Genomic DNA, 19520 nt, shown 5'->3' on the forward strand with positions numbered 1-19520 from the left:
CTTCCATCCTAATTGGGCTGAGAGGGAGGAATGTGATGCTTGCTAATTGACATTTGTTTGATTGTGTGGGAAGAACTGTTATTTGTTTGGTGGCAGAAAGATCCTTTGAAGTAATCCCGTCTCATTCTCGTTCTCCCTCTCAAGCAATTAAGTTCTGGAACATTTTGGTTGCCCTATAAGACAGATGGGAAGATGAAGAAAAAACAATTAAAATGGGTGGTGATTGATCTCATTAGTATGGAAGTCTTGGCAGAAGAGTGGATTTCTATTACCAGCACAGAATTATAATGTCATAAACACAACATTTTCAGAAGAAGCTGAAACCAACAACACACACTTGCATTCATTTAACACACACATACACATAGTGCGATTAACTTCTGCGAAACATTACTATACTAAAAATGCAAAATAGACATCTTTGCGAGGTAATAATATTCTCATTAGCTAGTTTATTTATCTGAGACTTAGCATACATCTGACAGCATGCTAATTTATACTGTATTGTGTTGTGTATCATTAAAGGCATTGCTAATAGGCCAACATTAATAACGTTTTCAAAACAGTAGCCTGTTCAGCTTTTTCATGGCCTACCTTTATTTATGTTCACCGAATGTCATGAAAGCAATTAATATTGCAAATGCGCACTGGTTTTTTTTCTAATTGTATTATTGTGTAGTGCAGCCTGGACTATCAGCATTTGCAGTGTTCAGACACCAAACTCCTGACTTTCATTACATAGAAGTAATTTTAAATGTTCCACAAGGCTTGACTATCAGCCTGTTACATCAGACATGCCATGATGTCTGTTTACGAAAACAGCACCGCTGGCATTATAACTTGTTAAAACTTAATGAGTATACTGTACTTTTTTTGCAAACTTTGTACCTTTAGGGGTACGACAGCTTGTCGCTGTGGCCTAAAGGGTACATTAGTACCTTAACATGTACTACAGGCACAACGAGGGTATTTGAGGATACTGCCCCGCTGACACGCTGTTGTGCCCCTAAAGCTCCGATTTTTTTTTTTTCTGACAAACTTTTTTTGCGCTTGATGCAGAATCACCTTTCTTTCTACTTTATAGCTCAAAACCAACTGAATATCTGTGAAGTCTTTCTTATTCTATCTTAATAATTAAACAATGCAAATGTAAAGTGGCCAATGAAGAGGCTGAGAATAACTTTGACTTCATAAACAAAAATGAATTAATTCTGTTTGGCTCATCAGAACAAAAAATTTATAAAAAAGCATGTGTGATTATTGTGGTGAACAGGGCCCAGTTTTATGGCCAGTTTTACTCTGTCCATTTTGATTGGATCTTGGTGGACTAACACAAGCAAACTGTTCAACACCATCAGATAAAGATGCTAGGACAACAGCCAGACACCTTTTAGAGGGCAAGAAGAAGACCTCTGGCCAAGCTCGGGAAGGACAGGACCTCTCATTGGTCCACATGCAGTTTCTGCTCTTGACCCATCTAGAGATTACTTCCTAAGGTTTTGGCCTGTGACTGCCATAAAAAAATTCCTTAGGACCTCCGGATGCAGCAGCAGTAAACAAAGAGAGACCACAATGATCCATCCAAATCTATTCATAACTATGTTTTCAAACCCCTTACCAGTCAGGGATCACTGGTGATCCCAGATTATTTTAGTTCAAAATATGTTTGAGCTTATATATCTCAATATTAATAACAGTCTGGTTAATTTTGAGTCTTGAACTTTAAACTCTCAAGTGTTGGCTTTCTAAATGTATGTGTGTTATGTTTCTATTCAGAATTACTTATGAGCAGTAACCTTTTTATTTTGGGCATTTCATGTATGCAGCACTTGCCAAAATTGGGGGTGACTGGGAAGGGGTTAAAACTGATGCAAACTACAAACCTCCATTTCATACTTCTAACTCAAATTCAGCTGTTAATGTATATGAATGCATGACAGTTGAATCTTTTTCCATTCTGTATGGTCTCTATTTGTTTATAATATTGCCAAAGGTATTCTGGTGGTGGTTTGGAAAGTGAGAAATGCATTGGTAAAACTTTAAAGACACTTACAGATTTCCAACTGTGTGCTTTATGCAAAAGAGTTCCACAGGGGAAAGAAGGGTGGGCCACACTGTGTGCCCTCTGATGCCAGCAGCCAATCACAGCACTGGAATGGAGAAGCGCCGAACTGCATCGCAAAGGGATAAAGGTACCCTTTCAACAGACACTCCTTGTTCTGAGTCTTCAACCGGGTGAGACATAACAGATGTGCCGTTCTGAGTCTGTCCAGTAAGGGGATGGACAGAAACAGATCAACACCGTTCTGGGTCTCAGTCCTGGAAGGGGAGAGACATTAACAGATACATTCTCGAGTCTCTGGCCTGCAAAGGTGAGACAGAAACAAATCAACATTTTCTGAACATCTGGCCTGTTACACGGAAGGCAGCAACAGATACACTGCACCATTCTGAGCCTCCGGTTTGTCCAGAGAGACAACAGATTCCATGATCTGGGTCTAAAGCTTGCGAGGCAGCAACAGACCACGTTCTGAGCCTCCAGTCTGTGAGAAGAGACATTGACAAACACTACGTTCAAAGTCTTCGTCCAGCGAGACAGTTAACAGATGCAGCACGTTCCAAGTCTCCATGCCAGAGAGGACAAATGCGGACTGACCAAGTCTCTGGCCCAGAGAGGCAGAACACAGAGACATTTGCAACAAGGTTAAGCTCAGGAGAGCGAATCTTCACTTCAAGGTACCGTCATCTGCATGTTCCAGGTTGTTAAGGACCTTCTGCGCCTACTTCAGGGCCTCATCTGCATGTTCCATATTTAAGGGCCCTTTGGTGCTCTAGGAGATCAGCATCCCACAGAGCTTTGTGTCTAAGGCTGTTGAAACGGATTCCGGCTCCTTTCCCCACTGCATTGTTACCCAGCACAACCAATAGAAGACGTCACCGCCATCAGACTGTGATTTTATTTACAGGCCCTTCCTTGTATGCTATACAACTCATTGTCCAAGCTCTTATTCTATCCAGACTGGACTATTGTAATGCTCTCTTGGCAGGCCTTCCAGCATCAACTGTCAAACCTCTGCAACTGATCCAGAATTCTGCTGCAAGAGTGGTCTTTAACCAGCCAAAAAGAGCGCACGTCACACCTCTCCTCAAAAAATTGCACTGGTTGCAAATTGCTGCTCGCATCAAATTCAAGGCACTGATGTTTGCCTACAGAACAACCACTGGCTCTGCACCCCTATATCTTAACTCATTACTTATCAGTTATCATACTTAATATTATCATTACTTCAGACCTATGTGCAATCCAGAAACTGGCATTCTGCAAGTGAATGTCGCCTTGTGGTACCATCCCAAAAAGGCACAAAATCACTTTCACGGACCTTTACCTTGACTGTTCCAAACTCAACCTGAGCTGCTGAGTCTTCAGCCATCTTCAAAAATCTACTAAAGATGCATCTATTTCGCCAACGTTCGACTCAATAATACTAACACTGACTATTCTATATCTATTATATAAAAAAATCCTTGCTACGTGTGCTGCGCTTGTCTAGCTGAGACTGGTCATGACATTTGCATATTGTTGCCCTATTGTTGGTTTGATTGCTTATATTGCTCTCCTCGTGTGTAAGTCACTTTGGATAAAAGCGTCTGCTAAATTATTAAATGTAAATGTAATGTTTTCTGAATTTAAATTGTTGCCAGAATGTCAGTGTTATGGTGGAACAAGCTTATTTTGAGACATATATGAAGTGTTTTGTTGGTCTGAGTGAGTTTTGGAGGTGAGATTAACAGCTTGGCCAAGATTCATGTTGGCAATGCAGACTGTATGAAGAGTTTTGAAAAAGTTGCTTCAGTAGGCTATTGAGGCCAATGCTTGTTAGCAAATTGAAAAAGCTGTAACTATGGCAGTTACGTCCACAAGCAATGCCTTTGAGAACCACAAGAGGGCATATGAGGGGTAATAAGATGCAACAGTACACACGTAACGTCTCGGTTACATATGTAAACCTCGTTCCCTGAAGAAGGGAACGGAGACATAGTCGGACATACCGTACTGATTGGGATCGCTTTGAGAGACCAATCTACTTCGAGTGTAATAAAACAAGCCAATGCACATTGGCATGCGATAATTGCATCAGCTGCCCTGCCTCGCAGCACTAGCATATAATGAGCAGCAGGTGCGTCGCATCTTTGTTTTTCCGCTGAGGAGCCGAGCAGAGCCCGGAGTCAGCGGTGGTCCAGCAATAGTGGCGACAGGACTACGTCTCCGTTCCCTCCTTCAGGGAACGAGGATTACATTATGTAACCGAGACATTCCCTATCAGTTCGGTCACGTCCGACGTACCGTACGGAGGTATCATGTGGAGGTTACACATATGGACTGGCCGTTTCTGGGCAGTACAACATATGGAATGTCACTGAGGTAGCTCCGGCCAATAGCAGGGGGGAGACAACACTGGTCAGAGACAGCAGAGCAAGCTCTGCCAAGGGAAAGACATGGGCTCGCCGCAGGGAGCCGTACCGTGGAAGAATACACATATGGGATCGCCGTAGGGATCACAACATATGGGACCCAGCCTAGCACAGGTTCCATCAATGCATAAGCACAATGCCCCTGTCCATTGTAAAACACGGCTTCAGGGGGCTTATTGCTTTTATAAAACAGTTACTCTATAAAAATATTCATTTTAATATTTATTTTATTCATAAAATAAACACCCGCAACAAAAATTATAACGTTATAACCACTGATCTATATAGAATGACAGCTCATGACGTCATAAACAGTGAAGCCACCACACTGCCATATTGGTAGGCTATTCCCTAGTGAGCTCACACATTCTAATGAATCAATAGGAAATTTTATGATTTGACTGAGAAAACATTGCCTACCGAGACACCGTTTTTAAATCTAAATTCTCCCTGTACATTCTTACTTACAACGCAAATATCCTAAGCATCTAAATGGGTATTTGTTTAAAGTCGGAAATTTGTCTTGCTTATTAAAAAACGGCAATTTCTTTGCAAAAGGAATAAAAAGCTGTACGAGACCTAGTCGGCCTTCACTGAAGAGCTATCTTCACAGGTAAGAAAAACAGTTTGATAGGCTACTATTAATTAAATAGTGAATGCTAAAGACCTATATTTTTGTGAATTGGTGAATATTCAGGTGCATATTGTTTCGTGCCCACGAATTAATAATACTCAGCTGCGGGGCGGTTCTAAGGTCAGTGGATATTCGGGGCTTTAGCCCAAACTTATGAAGGACTAAAAATGACAGAAGGAAAAATAAATAAATAAAAGTAGAAATAAATAAATAAATGCAGAAATAATGGTGAAAATAAATACATTTTGGTAATATAAATGGCCATTTCTGTATTTTTACATGTATTTATTTCTACATTTATTTATTTCTGTATATGAATACATAAATAAATACATATAGAAATGCATAAATAAATAAATAAATAAATACATGTAAAAATACAGAAATGGCCATTTATATTACCAAAATGTATTTATTTTCACTATTATTTCTGCATTTATTTATTTATTTCTACTTTTATTTATTTATTTTTCCTTCTGTCATTTTTAGTCCTTCATAATGCTTTCGCAGGTTGCAAAATAAACCCCTTCAGGATGATAATTTTCATTTCTTGTTTTTGTGATAGAGATTTTTGTAGTATTTAACCTGGATTTCCTTTAATGGGAAATGTTTTATAAACACTTTTTGTGTTACTGGTTGAAACTCTCTTCACATCCTGCAATCAATAATAGAAGTGTAAATATTAAAACATGCTAAAACATCTTCTGTGGAAGTTTCATGACCAAAAAATGTTATCCAATCATTGCATTTGGCCGAATGAAATGATACAATGTCCTACCTGCCTGTGAACATATGTATTTGCATACCTCCATGCACCCTGCTCGTGTAGACATCACTCGTCATCTGTGCGTTTCGTAAGGCTATATGCAGAGTTGTAGACAGACAAAACAAACAAACAAACAGCCTTTTAAAGTTCCTTCTAAACCAAAAAAACTAACTTATGCTGCGTTCACGCCAAAATAAATCTGCAGCAGTCAAGGGGTACAACTAGAGGTCTATAAGTTGTTCAAGTTCATTATTATTGTAATGTTATGTGCTCTGAGACATGAGGTAATTTAACGCTGTCTCTCATCTCGTGACGCTTTACAGACTGGGTTCATGTGTTTTGAAGGAGGCGTGACTTTGGAGAGTGCTCTGAAGGGAGGGTGGGATCTAATGCTTTCAAAGCTAGCTTGCTATTGCTAGCCTCTCGGAAATTGCCCATACCCACCCTGCACAATTAAGTACTGGAAGAACAGGTTCATAGAATTGCTGTAAATGCCTCATACTGAGATCATTATTTGTCAGCAGACAGAAAGGAGCATTATTGTGGGTCCAAATGGCTGACACCAATGCCACGTTCATCATTAGTTGCTGAGCCACCGCTTAAATGCGTTTGATTTCCGCAGGCCTTGTTACGTTTTCAGTTCAGCACCCTTATCATCAGGGTATACACTATTCAATTAGCCAGCAGTTTCTCTGAGGCAGTAAACAAGAGCGACAAGTGATTGCACATAACTTGCCCTCAACGTAACGGCTTTACAAACACAAAAATGATGTTTTGGTGGGGAAATAATGGATGAAATCACTCTTTCACTAATTCTGATTACTTTTGTGATGGAAAGGGACTGACAGCTAAAGCCCCGAAAGCATTTTCTACCAGATAAGCATTTTGGAACTGGAAATATATTATGTGAATAAATGTAAGCTTAAACTAAAATGTACTGTAATCAAACATCATGGGAATATTATGCCAGCCTCACACCTGAGTTAATTTTTAGTGTTAAGAGCAGTCCGCATGAACCGGAAGTTGTGACTGACTTTACTTCAGTATTGTGACGTTTTTTTCGAGTGAAACGGAATAATGGCTGCGTCTGAAAACTTGTTGCCTCACTGCCTTATCAGACAATGACTTTGTTAGCAGTGTTTGAGGCAGTGCAATGGTTTAATAATCTATAGCAAAATAGAGCAAGCTTTGGTGATAACTAAGCAAATATTTAAACCCTACAATAAGAAGTGGAAAACGTTAGTTAAAAACTTGACCACCAACCGCAGCTTTCAGATGCCTCAACTGTCACAGAATGGAATGAACAGGATTGTGGGATATCAAAGGGAGCGAAGGATGCATCTAAGCTGCCTTCAAAAATCGATCAGATGAAGGAAGTGAAGCTAACAGTGGAACTTGGAATGCATCCTCCAAAGGCAGCATTTTTAAGATTTCGGATGCATCCATTGAATGAGACAAATAGAGGGTGTGGCTTGTTTTTTCCTTTCTGGGAATTAATTGAGTGGGCGTTTTATTCAGTTCGCTGTCAAATCTCGCAGCAGACTGACAGTTGGAGGGGATGTTCTACCCAAACCGTCAAAATGGCGTCATCAAAAAAGGAAAGCACTATTAGAGGGGAAAGATTACGAAGACAATTTTTTGTTTTTGTGGATTAACACAGATGAATTGTTCACCACAAAACTAGTAATGTGCACTAACAAAGTAAATAGGGTCGATATGGATTTGGTGACGACTTTAAGGGAGATCACTAGAATAAAATAGCACATATTTAGTCATGATCAGTCCATAATATCCTGTGCTGCACTGTCATGAGCAGATGGTAGGATAAGATGGGGAAAGATGCCCCCCTTAAGAACCATTTTTTTTTAAAGTACTAAATCAACTATTCTATTTAACATTGTGTTTTGACATTTAGTTGAATAAATGAATAACTGATGACAGGCAAGGCAGAATACCAGTAAAAGGGATTCATCTGAAAGGTATAGATTTGTTCTGTGACTTTAATATATTTGAATACATAAATATTAAATTGCAACAACATCTTATGCAATGTGACTTTAGAAGGCCGTGTGATGCAATTTCTGGACAACTTTTGAAGCTTATAAGTTAATTGGAGCGGTAGCTAGTTTTTCTTAGAAGTAAATGGCATGCAGAGCCCCCGCACTTGAGTTCATGCATTATCTCTGAGCTCAAAGACAGCTCTTTTGTTCTCCATGATGTTTGTTTATCTGTATCTCTGTTTATAAGGGCGGTGAAAATTAATTTGTTTTTCTTAAATGAAATTGCGTTTCTTGTATCTTCACTTCTTTCTTTTTTCTTTACTAGGTAGAGACACAAATAATCATATGCTGTCAAAATTGTATTTCACCATTTGTTTCTGGCAACCTAGACAGACACGTATAGCCTTCATCCGTGCTCACGCACAAGATAAAAGAGCAACCGTGTAATCGAGTAAGAAGAAATGATAAAGGGACAGCAAGTATGAAATAAAAACATTTCAATCAAATTGTCTTTTTGTTCTAAAGCTGCGAAAGGGGAACGAACGAGATGGACGGACGGACGGACATAGATAGATAGATAGATAGATAGATAGATAGATGCAAGTGAGATATAATGCAAAGACAGGTGCTGTAACTCATTTATCCTTTATTGTTTTCATATAAGGTTTGAGGTACTGAAGCAATTACCTTGGAATTGGAAACCATCTACCCCTCTGGTTTCTGCTAATGAGAAAATAGCAAAGGTGGCATGACACCCCTTTGGTGTTTGTCCACATGGCAAGAAAGAGTTTGTCTATTAAAATGACTGTTTAACACTATGAGTGACTTCTTAGTTCACGGTTTTATAATATGGACGGCTATGGATTTCTGCATTTGTACTGTGTACATGTCTGGTTATTTTTTTCTCTGCATGTGCTTGAAACCCTTTGAGGTTCACAGATCTGTCTTTGACACAGATTTAGAAGAAATCATCACATTTTTAGGGCAAATAAGGATAACACGTTCATCCTCTATAGCCCATTACATTTAATTAGCAAACTGAATAGCAAATAAAACAACTAAAAACATCTACATTCGGTCACAGATATTTAGCAAATCAGGAAAGTGTCCAGATTGCGTGATTTTTATAGAACTATTTTTATAGAATAAAACAACACACATTAAGCAACATGTGTCTGTATTAACATTCACATGGCTCTCTCACATGTTACAAACAACCCAGAGTACACATTCATTATTCTATTCCCTGTGGCAAAATGAAAGTGTTTCCGCTCTTAACGTTATTGTTTATTAAATTTTGCATTATGTTATAGGTGCAAATCACGCCTCTTAATAGAGAAGGGGGCATGAAAATAATAACTAATAATCCTGAAACAAAAAATATCTTAGCATGGATATTAATGACAGATATTTGCATACTGGCTCAAACCTCAAATCTGACTGGACAAGGGAGCCCTAGGTCATGTGTGGACGCCTGGGCTTATTAAACCAGATTAAATACCTTTTATTTATTTATTTACATGCAAATTTTAGAAGCTTGTCAACAAATTCATGGTGTAACACATCTGCAGGGGCCTTAGTGTCCCAGAGCAATTTGCTCAAAAGCTTCACCTACAGTTTCAACACACAAGCTCTTTTTCTTATTTTTCATTTTTGTGACAGAATTTTGTGCCAGTCAGTATTCTTAAATTGAGAAATGCAATCAAGCTCTCGTTCGTCACCCAGAACTGACCCTCTTGATGTGTAGTGATCTGAGAACCTCATATTTAGTTTGAGAACAGTATAGACACAATCACACCTTTGAACCGTCCATCATCCACCATCAAAGAACATTGTGGGACAGGGAACATAGTAAATATCTGATAACTTATGGCAACTGCAGTATTACAAACCACAGAACAGATGAAAAGCTCTGAAATGATAAGATGAGATAAAAACTCACATAGCCTAATAAATCACCGTGAACACCTCTAAATCCTTTATATGTATATGGGAATGTGGTATCATGATGGCTGTCAAAAATCTCTAAAAAGTGCTAATATATCTCTCAATTCTGAGTTAAAAGCATGGAATCAGCTTTCTAATATCAGTTTTAAATGACAAAGTAACACTTCTTACATTTGACAAAATGAAAACTGCTATTTGTATCACTACAATCTTATCCAGAAAGCAACAAAACCTTTTTTCCTGTACTTTCTTTGTTCATCATTTTTCCAATGGGATCCAGAAAGCATTTATAAGAACCATCTACAGCCACAATGGGCTCATAATGGCTGCCATTGTACCGTGACCCATTCGGCTTTTCTATGAAGAATAGAAAAATAAAAGAAAGGGGCTCTCGGTTTTATGATGCATCCCTGATACATCAAAAAGCCAACTGAGACACTAGAATCACATAGCAAACGAACAGCACAAGAAGACAAAATCGTCTCCATAGATGAGAATGGATGACATGTTCGAGAAAACCGTATTGTAACGCATGAAACTGACACATGCACAGTTAGAACAGTTTCACAACATTTTCTCTGTTTATAATTTACAGTGTTTTGGCAGTAAACTTCAAAATGGCGGCTGGGGAGAGAGAGAGAGAGAGAGAGAGAGAGAGAGAGAATGCGAGAACACACAGAGGCCGTGTACATTTGCAGTTCCTCACATGCTCGTGTTTTCATGTTTGTCTTATGTTTACAAGTGACTGTCCTGACAGGTCCACAAACTTCTGCTTTCCTTCATGAGTCCAGAACAAACAGATGGTGTTTGCGAGAAACTCTGCGGTCCTCATGTTCCTCGAGAAGCTCCTTGGCTTCTAGTTCTCATGTTTGTGCCAAATGATGACATGTTGAGAAAAAGAAAAAGAGTCTGTTTCCTTCTTTTTCCTCTGTCCTTCACCCATTGGAGTGGAGTGGCCTGGCTCCCCCTGGTGGTTTGGAGGGGAACGGTGCTCAGCAGGCGATCTCCTCTAGGGTGCCCAGGGTGGTCTGCAGGGGAACACTGACTGTGTGGCTAATCGATTCGGAATGGTTTACTACCGGATCACATGTACTCTGAGGGAAAGCAAAACATAAACAGATGTCATCGTTCATAGAACTGTAAGCCTAAGGCACAAGTCCACGCAATGGGTTCCTGATATCTAAATAAATTATTTGAAGCTTAGCAGGCGGTTGTTTTTTTACCACATTCTCTCCATGACTCTCTTCCTCCTCCTCACGGTTTAGCAGGTCCAGCAGTCTCTCCTTCACCACCTGCCAGCACACATCACAAACCACCATCTCATTCACTGCCAAATCAGGTCTCAAACTGCTGGCCTGAGCACAGCTTTGTAGCTCTGCCAGCGCTGCATTAATCAAATCAGCAACATGGGTTGCAGCCCAGGGCACTGACCACCGGGGGATCCCAGGAACTGGAAACCACACAGGAATTGAAAATGGCCATTTTGATTGGGACAATCAGGCATATTGGTCTAGTATTCAGCTCCAAACGGGCTCCACAGATCCTCAAGCTGTAAGCAGCTTGTTTATCATTGTTCAGTCTGGTGTGCTTTTGTTGGTAGCATCTTTTTGGTCACGTGAACATTTATGGGCAATTCGAATCCTACTATTGTAAAGGCCAAGCTCATGAATATTAATTAGGTCATATTACTGGGTTGCACTAGGAGGTTACCAAGAAATGTGAGGCTGGCCTAATCAATATTCATTAGTAATTCTTCCTTTGTCCTGAACCTGAGGAGGTTTAACATGCCCTGTGGACATTATTGAGTCTCTCTCTTTGTTAAAGTTTACTGGTTAATATGTCAGTTCTTAAGATGACCACATTTTTAAAGTTAAAATCTCAATGGGCATGTAGTCTCATGCATTTCCAATGAAGCTAAATGCTTTAGTGTTTCTTTTATTTTTATGTGCTTTGTTAACAGCGGCCAAAAGGCTTAAAATCCAGAAAGGCCTAAGTTTTAAGATGAAATCTGTCCTTTAAAGCTATCCTGCATAAGAAATCCATTAAAACAGGACAGGGCAGCATGCAAAATGAGTGTGTGTGTGTGTGTGTGTGTGTGTGTGTTCCCGAGGGTATGAGTGGTGTAAGGACTTGTGCTGGCTGCTGTCCACAGAGCAGAGAGACCAGCAGCAATGCAGAATTAATGAAGGCTCATTATGAGGACACTCTCCATCAGTGTCATTCATTCATTCTACACCAGAGACAGACAGACTCAAGTTTTCAACAGCCATCACAATGTCTGAGGGAATGTATGTGTGTGTGTGTGTGTGTGTGATTCTCTGAATAAATTTGCAATTTTTTATATCTCAGCGTGTTAAAATGATTATTGCAGTGTGTAGCTATAGCGTCTCCTGTGCCTCTGAGTTCGGACACCGAACGGGGTGTTTTTGTCTGTGTGGGACAAGCACCAAAAACGTGTAAAAATTGGCTTTGGCAAGTAAATATATATATATTACATGCAAATAGCTGGAAACTGGTTAAACTTTAAGAATGATAGAACAAAATGAAAATATTTCACATTTTTGCGACAACTGTGATTTAACCGAGAGATGCATTCAGTAGTACCATTTAAAATTTTGGGGTAGGTACGATTTTTTTATGTTTTTGAAAGACGTATCTCATGTTCATCCAGTAAAAACAGTAACTGTTTTCTATTTTAATATACACGTATATAAAACTGTAATTTATTTATGTGATGTCAAAGCTGAATTTTGAGCATAATTACTTCAGGTTTCAGTGTCTCATGATCCTCCAGAAATCATTCTAATATGATGATTTAGTGCTCAAAAACATTTCTCATTATTATCAATGTTGAAAACAGTTTACGGAAACCAGGATAAATTTTTTCATAATTCTTTAATAAAAATAAAAATAAAAAAAGTTACTTGAAATCTTAATATTTTGCAACATTATAAATGTCTTTACTGTAACTTTCAATTAACTATCAATTTAATGCATCCTTACTGAATAAAAGTATTAATAAAATTTATATAAAATCTTACTGACCCCAAACATTTGAAGGATTGTGCATATGATGCTGAAAGTGATGTGTTTGTGACAAATGCACAAGAATAAGCAAGTAAATAATACAATTGTCATAATGACAATAATATATATATTTTTTTTTTATTATAATAGAGAATGATGTTACATCATGGCATGTTATACCCTGTGTTTAGATGCTGACATACCTCATATGCATAATCGAATAGCTCCAGGATGGTCAGGATACTTGCACCGATAAACAAGCCCATCTGACCACCAATATCACCTGCAACATAAATATATTTATGATTTAGAGGAATGGAGAAAGAGAAAAGACGAAAGAGACAGTATTCATACTACAGTATGTTGTGTTACCTAGAAGACCTGCCACCTCATATGCTTTCTTCTGCTCTATGGTCTCATAATTCAGAGCTTCAAAGAACACATCCAGAACCAGGATATTGTCCCTGGAACAACAGAACAAGTACAGAACAAAGAGTGATGTTTTGAATTTCAGATATTTTGGTTCAATAATTTTGGTTCAGAAGTAATTTGTCTTGGTCATACCCAAAACACCTGAACAATGTTGTGCAACCTGACACAATCACAGCAAAGTAGAAGAGTTTTGATGCTTCATATGAATGAGATTTCACTGTGAGCAGAGCTACTCAAAATTATGCAACAGAAATAAAAACCAAATGACCAATAAAATGTCCTGTTGACCAATAAAACATTGCGGCTGCTTAGAACAGAAACTCAGATCAAAGAAACGGTAACCACCAACATATCTGTATCGTGTCAGTTAGTTCTAGTTATTGTAGTGTTTTAGTTGGTACTGAGTGGAATACTTAAATGAAAGAGTGGTTTTATCCTCAGTAGCGCTTTTTGCTTCTCTACACACACACACACACACACACACACACACACACACACACACACACACACACACACACACACACACACACACACACACACACACACACACACACACACACACACACACACACACACACACACACACACACACACAGATGTTGCTGTGTGCAGAGTCAATTATATTAGCATAAAGTAGACAGAATATCATCACTCTGGTGTCCCACTAGAGAGAGATAAGCTAGACTGCTTCATTTTATGGTGATATAAAAAAAAAAAAAACTTGTTTATGTTTAACTCCTCCACACATTCACACAAATTATTGGTCATGCCAAGATCATTCATCTCTGCAACATAATAGGAGCGTAATGAATGGTTGAGATAATACTAGTGTTGTTGTTGGAGGTTGCAGTTCAGCCACTGACATCCAATAACAACCAATTTGCCTTTAGTGTGTGTGTGTGTGTGTGTGTGTGTGTGTGTGTGTGAGAGAGAGAGAGCATCAGTATTCCCAATAGCTCCACATCTCAGACACATCAATCCCAAACTTATCGCTATGACGATGAACTAATGAATGGAGAGGATGTGATATCTGTCACTATATTGAATAACAACTCACTGAATCTTCCTGACACAAAGCAAAAGTGTTCTCAACTTGTCAGCCAAATGTCTGGAGGAGATATAAATATGTCTGAGGGCCACATCAAATGTCCTGGTGTCCTAATGCTGCTTTTTTTTTTGTAGCGAAGCACGTCTATGAGGCAACATTTCAAACGCACATTACGAATGAACACACATGGGGAGTACACAAGTAAAGCTTTCTCCCAGAATCCAGTGTCCATTTTCTCCTGTACAGTGTCACAACTAAGCCTGTGTGCCATTCATAATTGAATGGCAATGTCAATTCAATTATAATTAACTTCCTCAATTTGTATTTGAACAATTAAAAAAATTGCAAGTAAAATTTAAATGGAATACAATTCTAAAGCAACTCAACTGTTTTCAACATTGATAATAATAATAATAATCAACGTTTATTGAGCACCAAATCATCATATTATTATGATTTCTGAAGGATCATGTGACACTAAAGAGTAAAGACTGGATTAATGATGCTGAAAACTCAGTTTTGTCATCACAGGAATAAAATTACATTTTAAAATATATTCAGATAGAAAACAGTTATTTTAAATTGTATTAATATTTCAAAAAGTAATGATTTTATTGTATTTTTGATCAAATAAATTAAGCATTGGTGAGCACAAGAGACTTCTTTCAAAAGCATACTGACTCCAAAATTTTGTACGGTTGTAAACCAATTAATGTTTTTACTGATTTGTTGTGTGACTTTGGATTGCAATTGAGTAAATCCCTTCTCCTATCATTTCACCATCCTGTGGTTTACGGCCAATTCAGTACAAGCTTGTGAATAAAATGAAGCCAATTCTTAATTTCCAAATTGTTCTCAGTCCTAATAACACTACAGCTCGTCCTTGGCGGAAAAGTGCAGGCTTGTGATCATTAACAAGCTCCGTATCTCTGTGATCATGGATATGAGGTGGTACATTAACTGGTGGCAGTAATGAGGTAAAGTTAAAGACTGCGAAAGGTAGGAGGACTACAATTAAAAAGTTTGGAAAGTGGTAAAGTTGCAACATCCCCCCCCCCACCCCACACACACACACACACACACACACACACACACTTCCCCCCAAAAAACACTTTGGATGCTGAATTCAAAGCCGTTTTGATGTAAAGGAAAGTGGCTTTTAAAAGGGTTGTGAGGTGCATACTCACGTGATGTATTTCTCAGATCGGTTGAATTTCTTCTCCAGGTAGCGGGCAGAGGTTTTACTGGGGATTTTGACCATGGAAAGCTCTTTGTTGTATCGCGTCATGTTACAGGGGCTCCTGCAGATGCAGTTTGTGCCTTCAACCGCTGACAGAGCAGCTACGGAGAGAGCAAAAAAGGGAATAGAAGAGAGGAAAAAGAAAAGAGAAAAAGAAAATGAGGAGAGACAGGAAAGGATACAGGGAAGAAATGGAGAATATATGTCTGTTCTTTCTGCAGGTGGCATTCCTGAGCTGGGTTCTATATATGACTTCCCCTGTTGAACAACTGATAGTGTAAAAAACATGAGGTCTTCTTATCCTTTTCTGCAAATGGAGGGTCTTTTCAGTGTCTTCACATACACACACATACAAACACCTAGACAGATTGGAGTTTAATTCAACTTTTGGCCTTGTCAGAACACTTTTAAATCACTGCTGTCAACTCTTGACGCTTCGAAAAATATTATATGATGCACTTTTGATTACCTTTGGCTAATTGGCTACTGCAAAAAAAAAAAACCCACAAAAAACGATGTTACCCACAATGATTCTGGTAAACCACAAGGATCATGCTGTCAAAGTGTTTTCTAGAAGTCTAGAAAAACTGACTGAAAACCAAAAGACTTTACTAATTGGCAGGTGAAATGCATCAAAGTATTTTTCTTGAACTTGAGCTGACATTTAGCTTTCATTGAGTGATAAAGAGTTAGACTCTAAGACTCAATGTTTCAATGAGGTGAAGAGTCCATCCCCTGCTAGTTAAAAAGTGCTAAGGGAATATGTACGAAATTGGAATTAGAATGCCAATCATAGTTTGGAACCAAAAGTAAAGAATCCTAATGGGATCACATAAGAATTCTCTAGGAATCAAATGAAGCCCCTACTGGATATAAAGAAATTCCTACAGGACTTTTTGGGGGGTGGCTAGAATCTAATTTGTTTCATACCCGACTCCTTAATGTTTAATACTGTTTCTTCTTTCCCTTTTTTGTACATGTAAAGAAACAAAAGAGATAATTTTCTATTCTCTTGCTGGTTGCCCTGGGCTGAAATCTTTAGCCCTTGGCTGTGCCTTCCTCAGATTTCTAATCAGCTCATAACTTGCATGACCTGGAGATGGAATCTGACCTTTCACGGAAACATTTTAAAATGCATCCATCCCTGACCTTTTCTATCTCCATCTCGCTTTCTTCTCCTCACTTCAATCCCCTCTCAAACCCTACCACTGGAGACGAAGCTAAAGTCATATCATTTAATTGGAGAATTAAGTCAGACTTAACCTTCTCTAAACACTCATAGACAACTTAACAGGATTCAATCACACACACACACACACAACCCCCCCCCCCCCCCCCACATCCATTGCGTTTTCATGTTTTATGGGGACTTTCCATAGATAATGACTTTTATACTGTACAAATTGTATCCAAGGATTTCAGACATTGTCATGTTTGTGGGGACATTTTGTCCTCATAACGTAGGGTTTACCTGGACCACACACACACAAGGCTATTAAATCTGCTATAATATTCCGCTAAATCCATCGTTCTGTATGAACTTATATCTCATAACATCCCATGTGTTCTCTAGGCATCGCCTATGGCAGATCCTGTGCTCGAAACCACAAAGGTTATGCTATAGAAAACAGTTGTTAGTTTCATACTACCATACTACTTGTACTAGTTTTACAGTGCATAATGTAAACAGTGAACAGTATGGACAGTATGTTCTGCATGCATGGATGACAGTCAAATGACCAACACAGTACAACCAAAGCATTCAAGACTCAAATCTCACAATGCATTCCACTCAACCTGCTTTATTTAAAATAAAAAAAAGCCTTTTGTGTATAGTATAGTATAGTATAGTATAGTATAGTATAGTATAGTATAGTATAGAACAGAGAAGACAGGAATTGATGGAGAAAAGAGGGCAAAAATGGGATCCGGAAATGTTGGATTCAAACTTGCATTGTCCACATGAGCTTCAAAGAATATACTATGCTACAGTATATGTGCTAATAACCAGGTTTTGGCACCGGCACTGACCACAAATATTTCCTTCTTTACACCGTATTTGTTTTGATTGGACTACATTTGCATTTACATTTGACACAAAATTGCATTTAAATGGCAAAATAGTCATTTTTAGTTATTAGGGGTACTACTGTTTTTTATTATTATTATTTAAGATAGCATACTGTTTAACAGGTTTGGTGACGCTTTATTTGAATAGTCCACTTTAGACAGTCTAATATCTCTAAGCAACTTTGCAACTACATGTCAACTAGCAGTCATTAGAGTATTAGTAGACTGTCTGCTTAATATCTGCTAACATTTTACTTTTATGGTCATCCAACAGACATTCTACTGACTATAAATAACTTTACCAAGTACATGTCAACTTATTCTACTAACCCAAACCTAACAGAGTCTACCAATACTCTAATGAGAGTAAGTTAACATGTAGTTGCAAAGTTATTTATAGTTATTAGAATGTCTAAAGTGGACAATCGAAATAAAGTGTAACCACATTTTTTATATAGTACACAGTGTGCAGGAAGCAGTATATTCCTATTCAATTCTGAACATGTCTTGATTAACCTCCTGCTTGTAATATTCTTCTGTCCCTGAGTGTTCTATATAATTGTCATCTCAATTATCTCAAACATTTGAGAGGATCCTGTATTTCCGTTCTATTAGCCTCTCATTCATGTCTAAATGTTTTCATCTGCATATTGTTCTGGACTGGTGAAACACATTTATTGGAATTATTTATTGGATTGGAAAGTACACATTTCTTCCCTCCTCCGGTTGCTGTGAACAGAAAGTTGGAGTTGGTGATAATTTCCTCTCCACTTTGCCAAAAGATAGGAACCAGCTGTCAAGAATTTTGATGCCAGCTGCTGAAGTTTTAGACAAGCTGTGCAGCCTCTTGTGCTGTGCCTTTACTTGTCAATTGAGGTTAGAGCTATCCCACTAATACTTTTCCAATGGTTTGGAATTCTGCCTCTCTTCATATAAAAATTGGCTTTATCTCGAATGGTTGTGCACACAGAACTCTAAAAGGTAAAAGTATGTGAAATTAGACATGTTAACAACCCAAGGAAGTCTTTGGAGACAGTTTGTGTGCTGAATACCTGAAAAGTTCGAAAATGTACAGTCCTAGCTGTGCTCTAATTTGAATTTCTTCATTAGTGGAAGATAATTAGCGAACATGGAGCCAACTTGCTTATTATGTTTGGTATATACTGTCAGATGGTACATAGAGAGGGAGTTAATGAGGGCCAGAATGCATTCTGTTGGTAGAGACGGTGCAAAAAAAAAAAAAGTCTTTGCTTTCCCTGAATACATTTCCAAAATAATGACTTAATTTGAGCAAGTTCATGAGGGAATTTAAAGTTCAATAAAGAAGTCCCTGTGTCAAGAAGAATCAAGATCTGTGAAGAAAAATGCAATTAATGCATACTTTCAAAGTTTCTCCACGCAGAGTTAATATAGTTTAATTTGGTGAAGCTGGTGAAGACCACGTCTAAAGTCTACAGCCACCCACTACAAAATCACACATATAAACAAACAGATGTGTTCTATTATATTTATTTTACTTTTTGTTCTACCGTTTGCCCTTTTATCCTCTTTAAGGATGCTACTTAAGAACAAAACATAGCTACAGAGGAGCGATGGCTGCTAGTTTTGTTCCATGTAATTGAATTTTGTGGAGGGTCAGTGTGGCCTGTTGAACAGAAACTTGAGCGTATGTATTTCGTTAATTAAAATGAGCCTAGTAACTGTCAATACTTCTTGAATTGAAGGGGATGGAATGTCTTTCTGGATTGTTCTGACCCAATTTAACCTCTCTCTCTCTCTCTCTCTCTCTCTCTCTCTCAGTGCATGTTGGGAAGTGGTAGTGTGTGGGAGGGTGATCACGGTGAGAGGGAAATTTGAAAACTTTTTTCTTAACTATTCTTTTG

The 19520-nt window shown here is 38.4% G+C and overlaps 1 protein-coding gene across 4 annotated transcripts in view; it reads right to left on the reverse strand.

The window, feature by feature from the left end:
- Positions 1-8088: 8088 nt before the first annotated feature.
- The window catches only part of asic2 (acid-sensing (proton-gated) ion channel 2), a 437935-nt gene continuing 426503 nt past the window's right edge, over positions 8089-19520 (reverse strand). For 3 of the 4 annotated variants that reach the window (XM_084425638.1, XM_084425639.1, XM_084425640.1), the window contains 5 exons: positions 15515-15668; positions 13220-13311; positions 13051-13130; positions 11044-11112; positions 8089-10914 (listed from right to left, as the gene is read on the reverse strand). In XM_084425638.1, coding sequence (XP_084281764.1) covers positions 10813-10914; positions 11044-11112; positions 13051-13130; positions 13220-13311; positions 15515-15668 — 497 coding nt within the window. In that variant the 3' untranslated portion in view covers positions 8089-10812. The remainder of the gene's footprint in view (positions 10915-11043; positions 11113-13050; positions 13131-13219; positions 13312-15514; positions 15669-19520) is intronic. The other variant, XM_084425637.1, reaches the window with a different exon arrangement.

Source organism: Rutilus rutilus (genome assembly GCF_951802725.1).
Source record: "Rutilus rutilus genome assembly, chromosome: 1".
NCBI lineage: Eukaryota > Metazoa > Chordata > Actinopteri > Cypriniformes > Leuciscidae > Rutilus > Rutilus rutilus.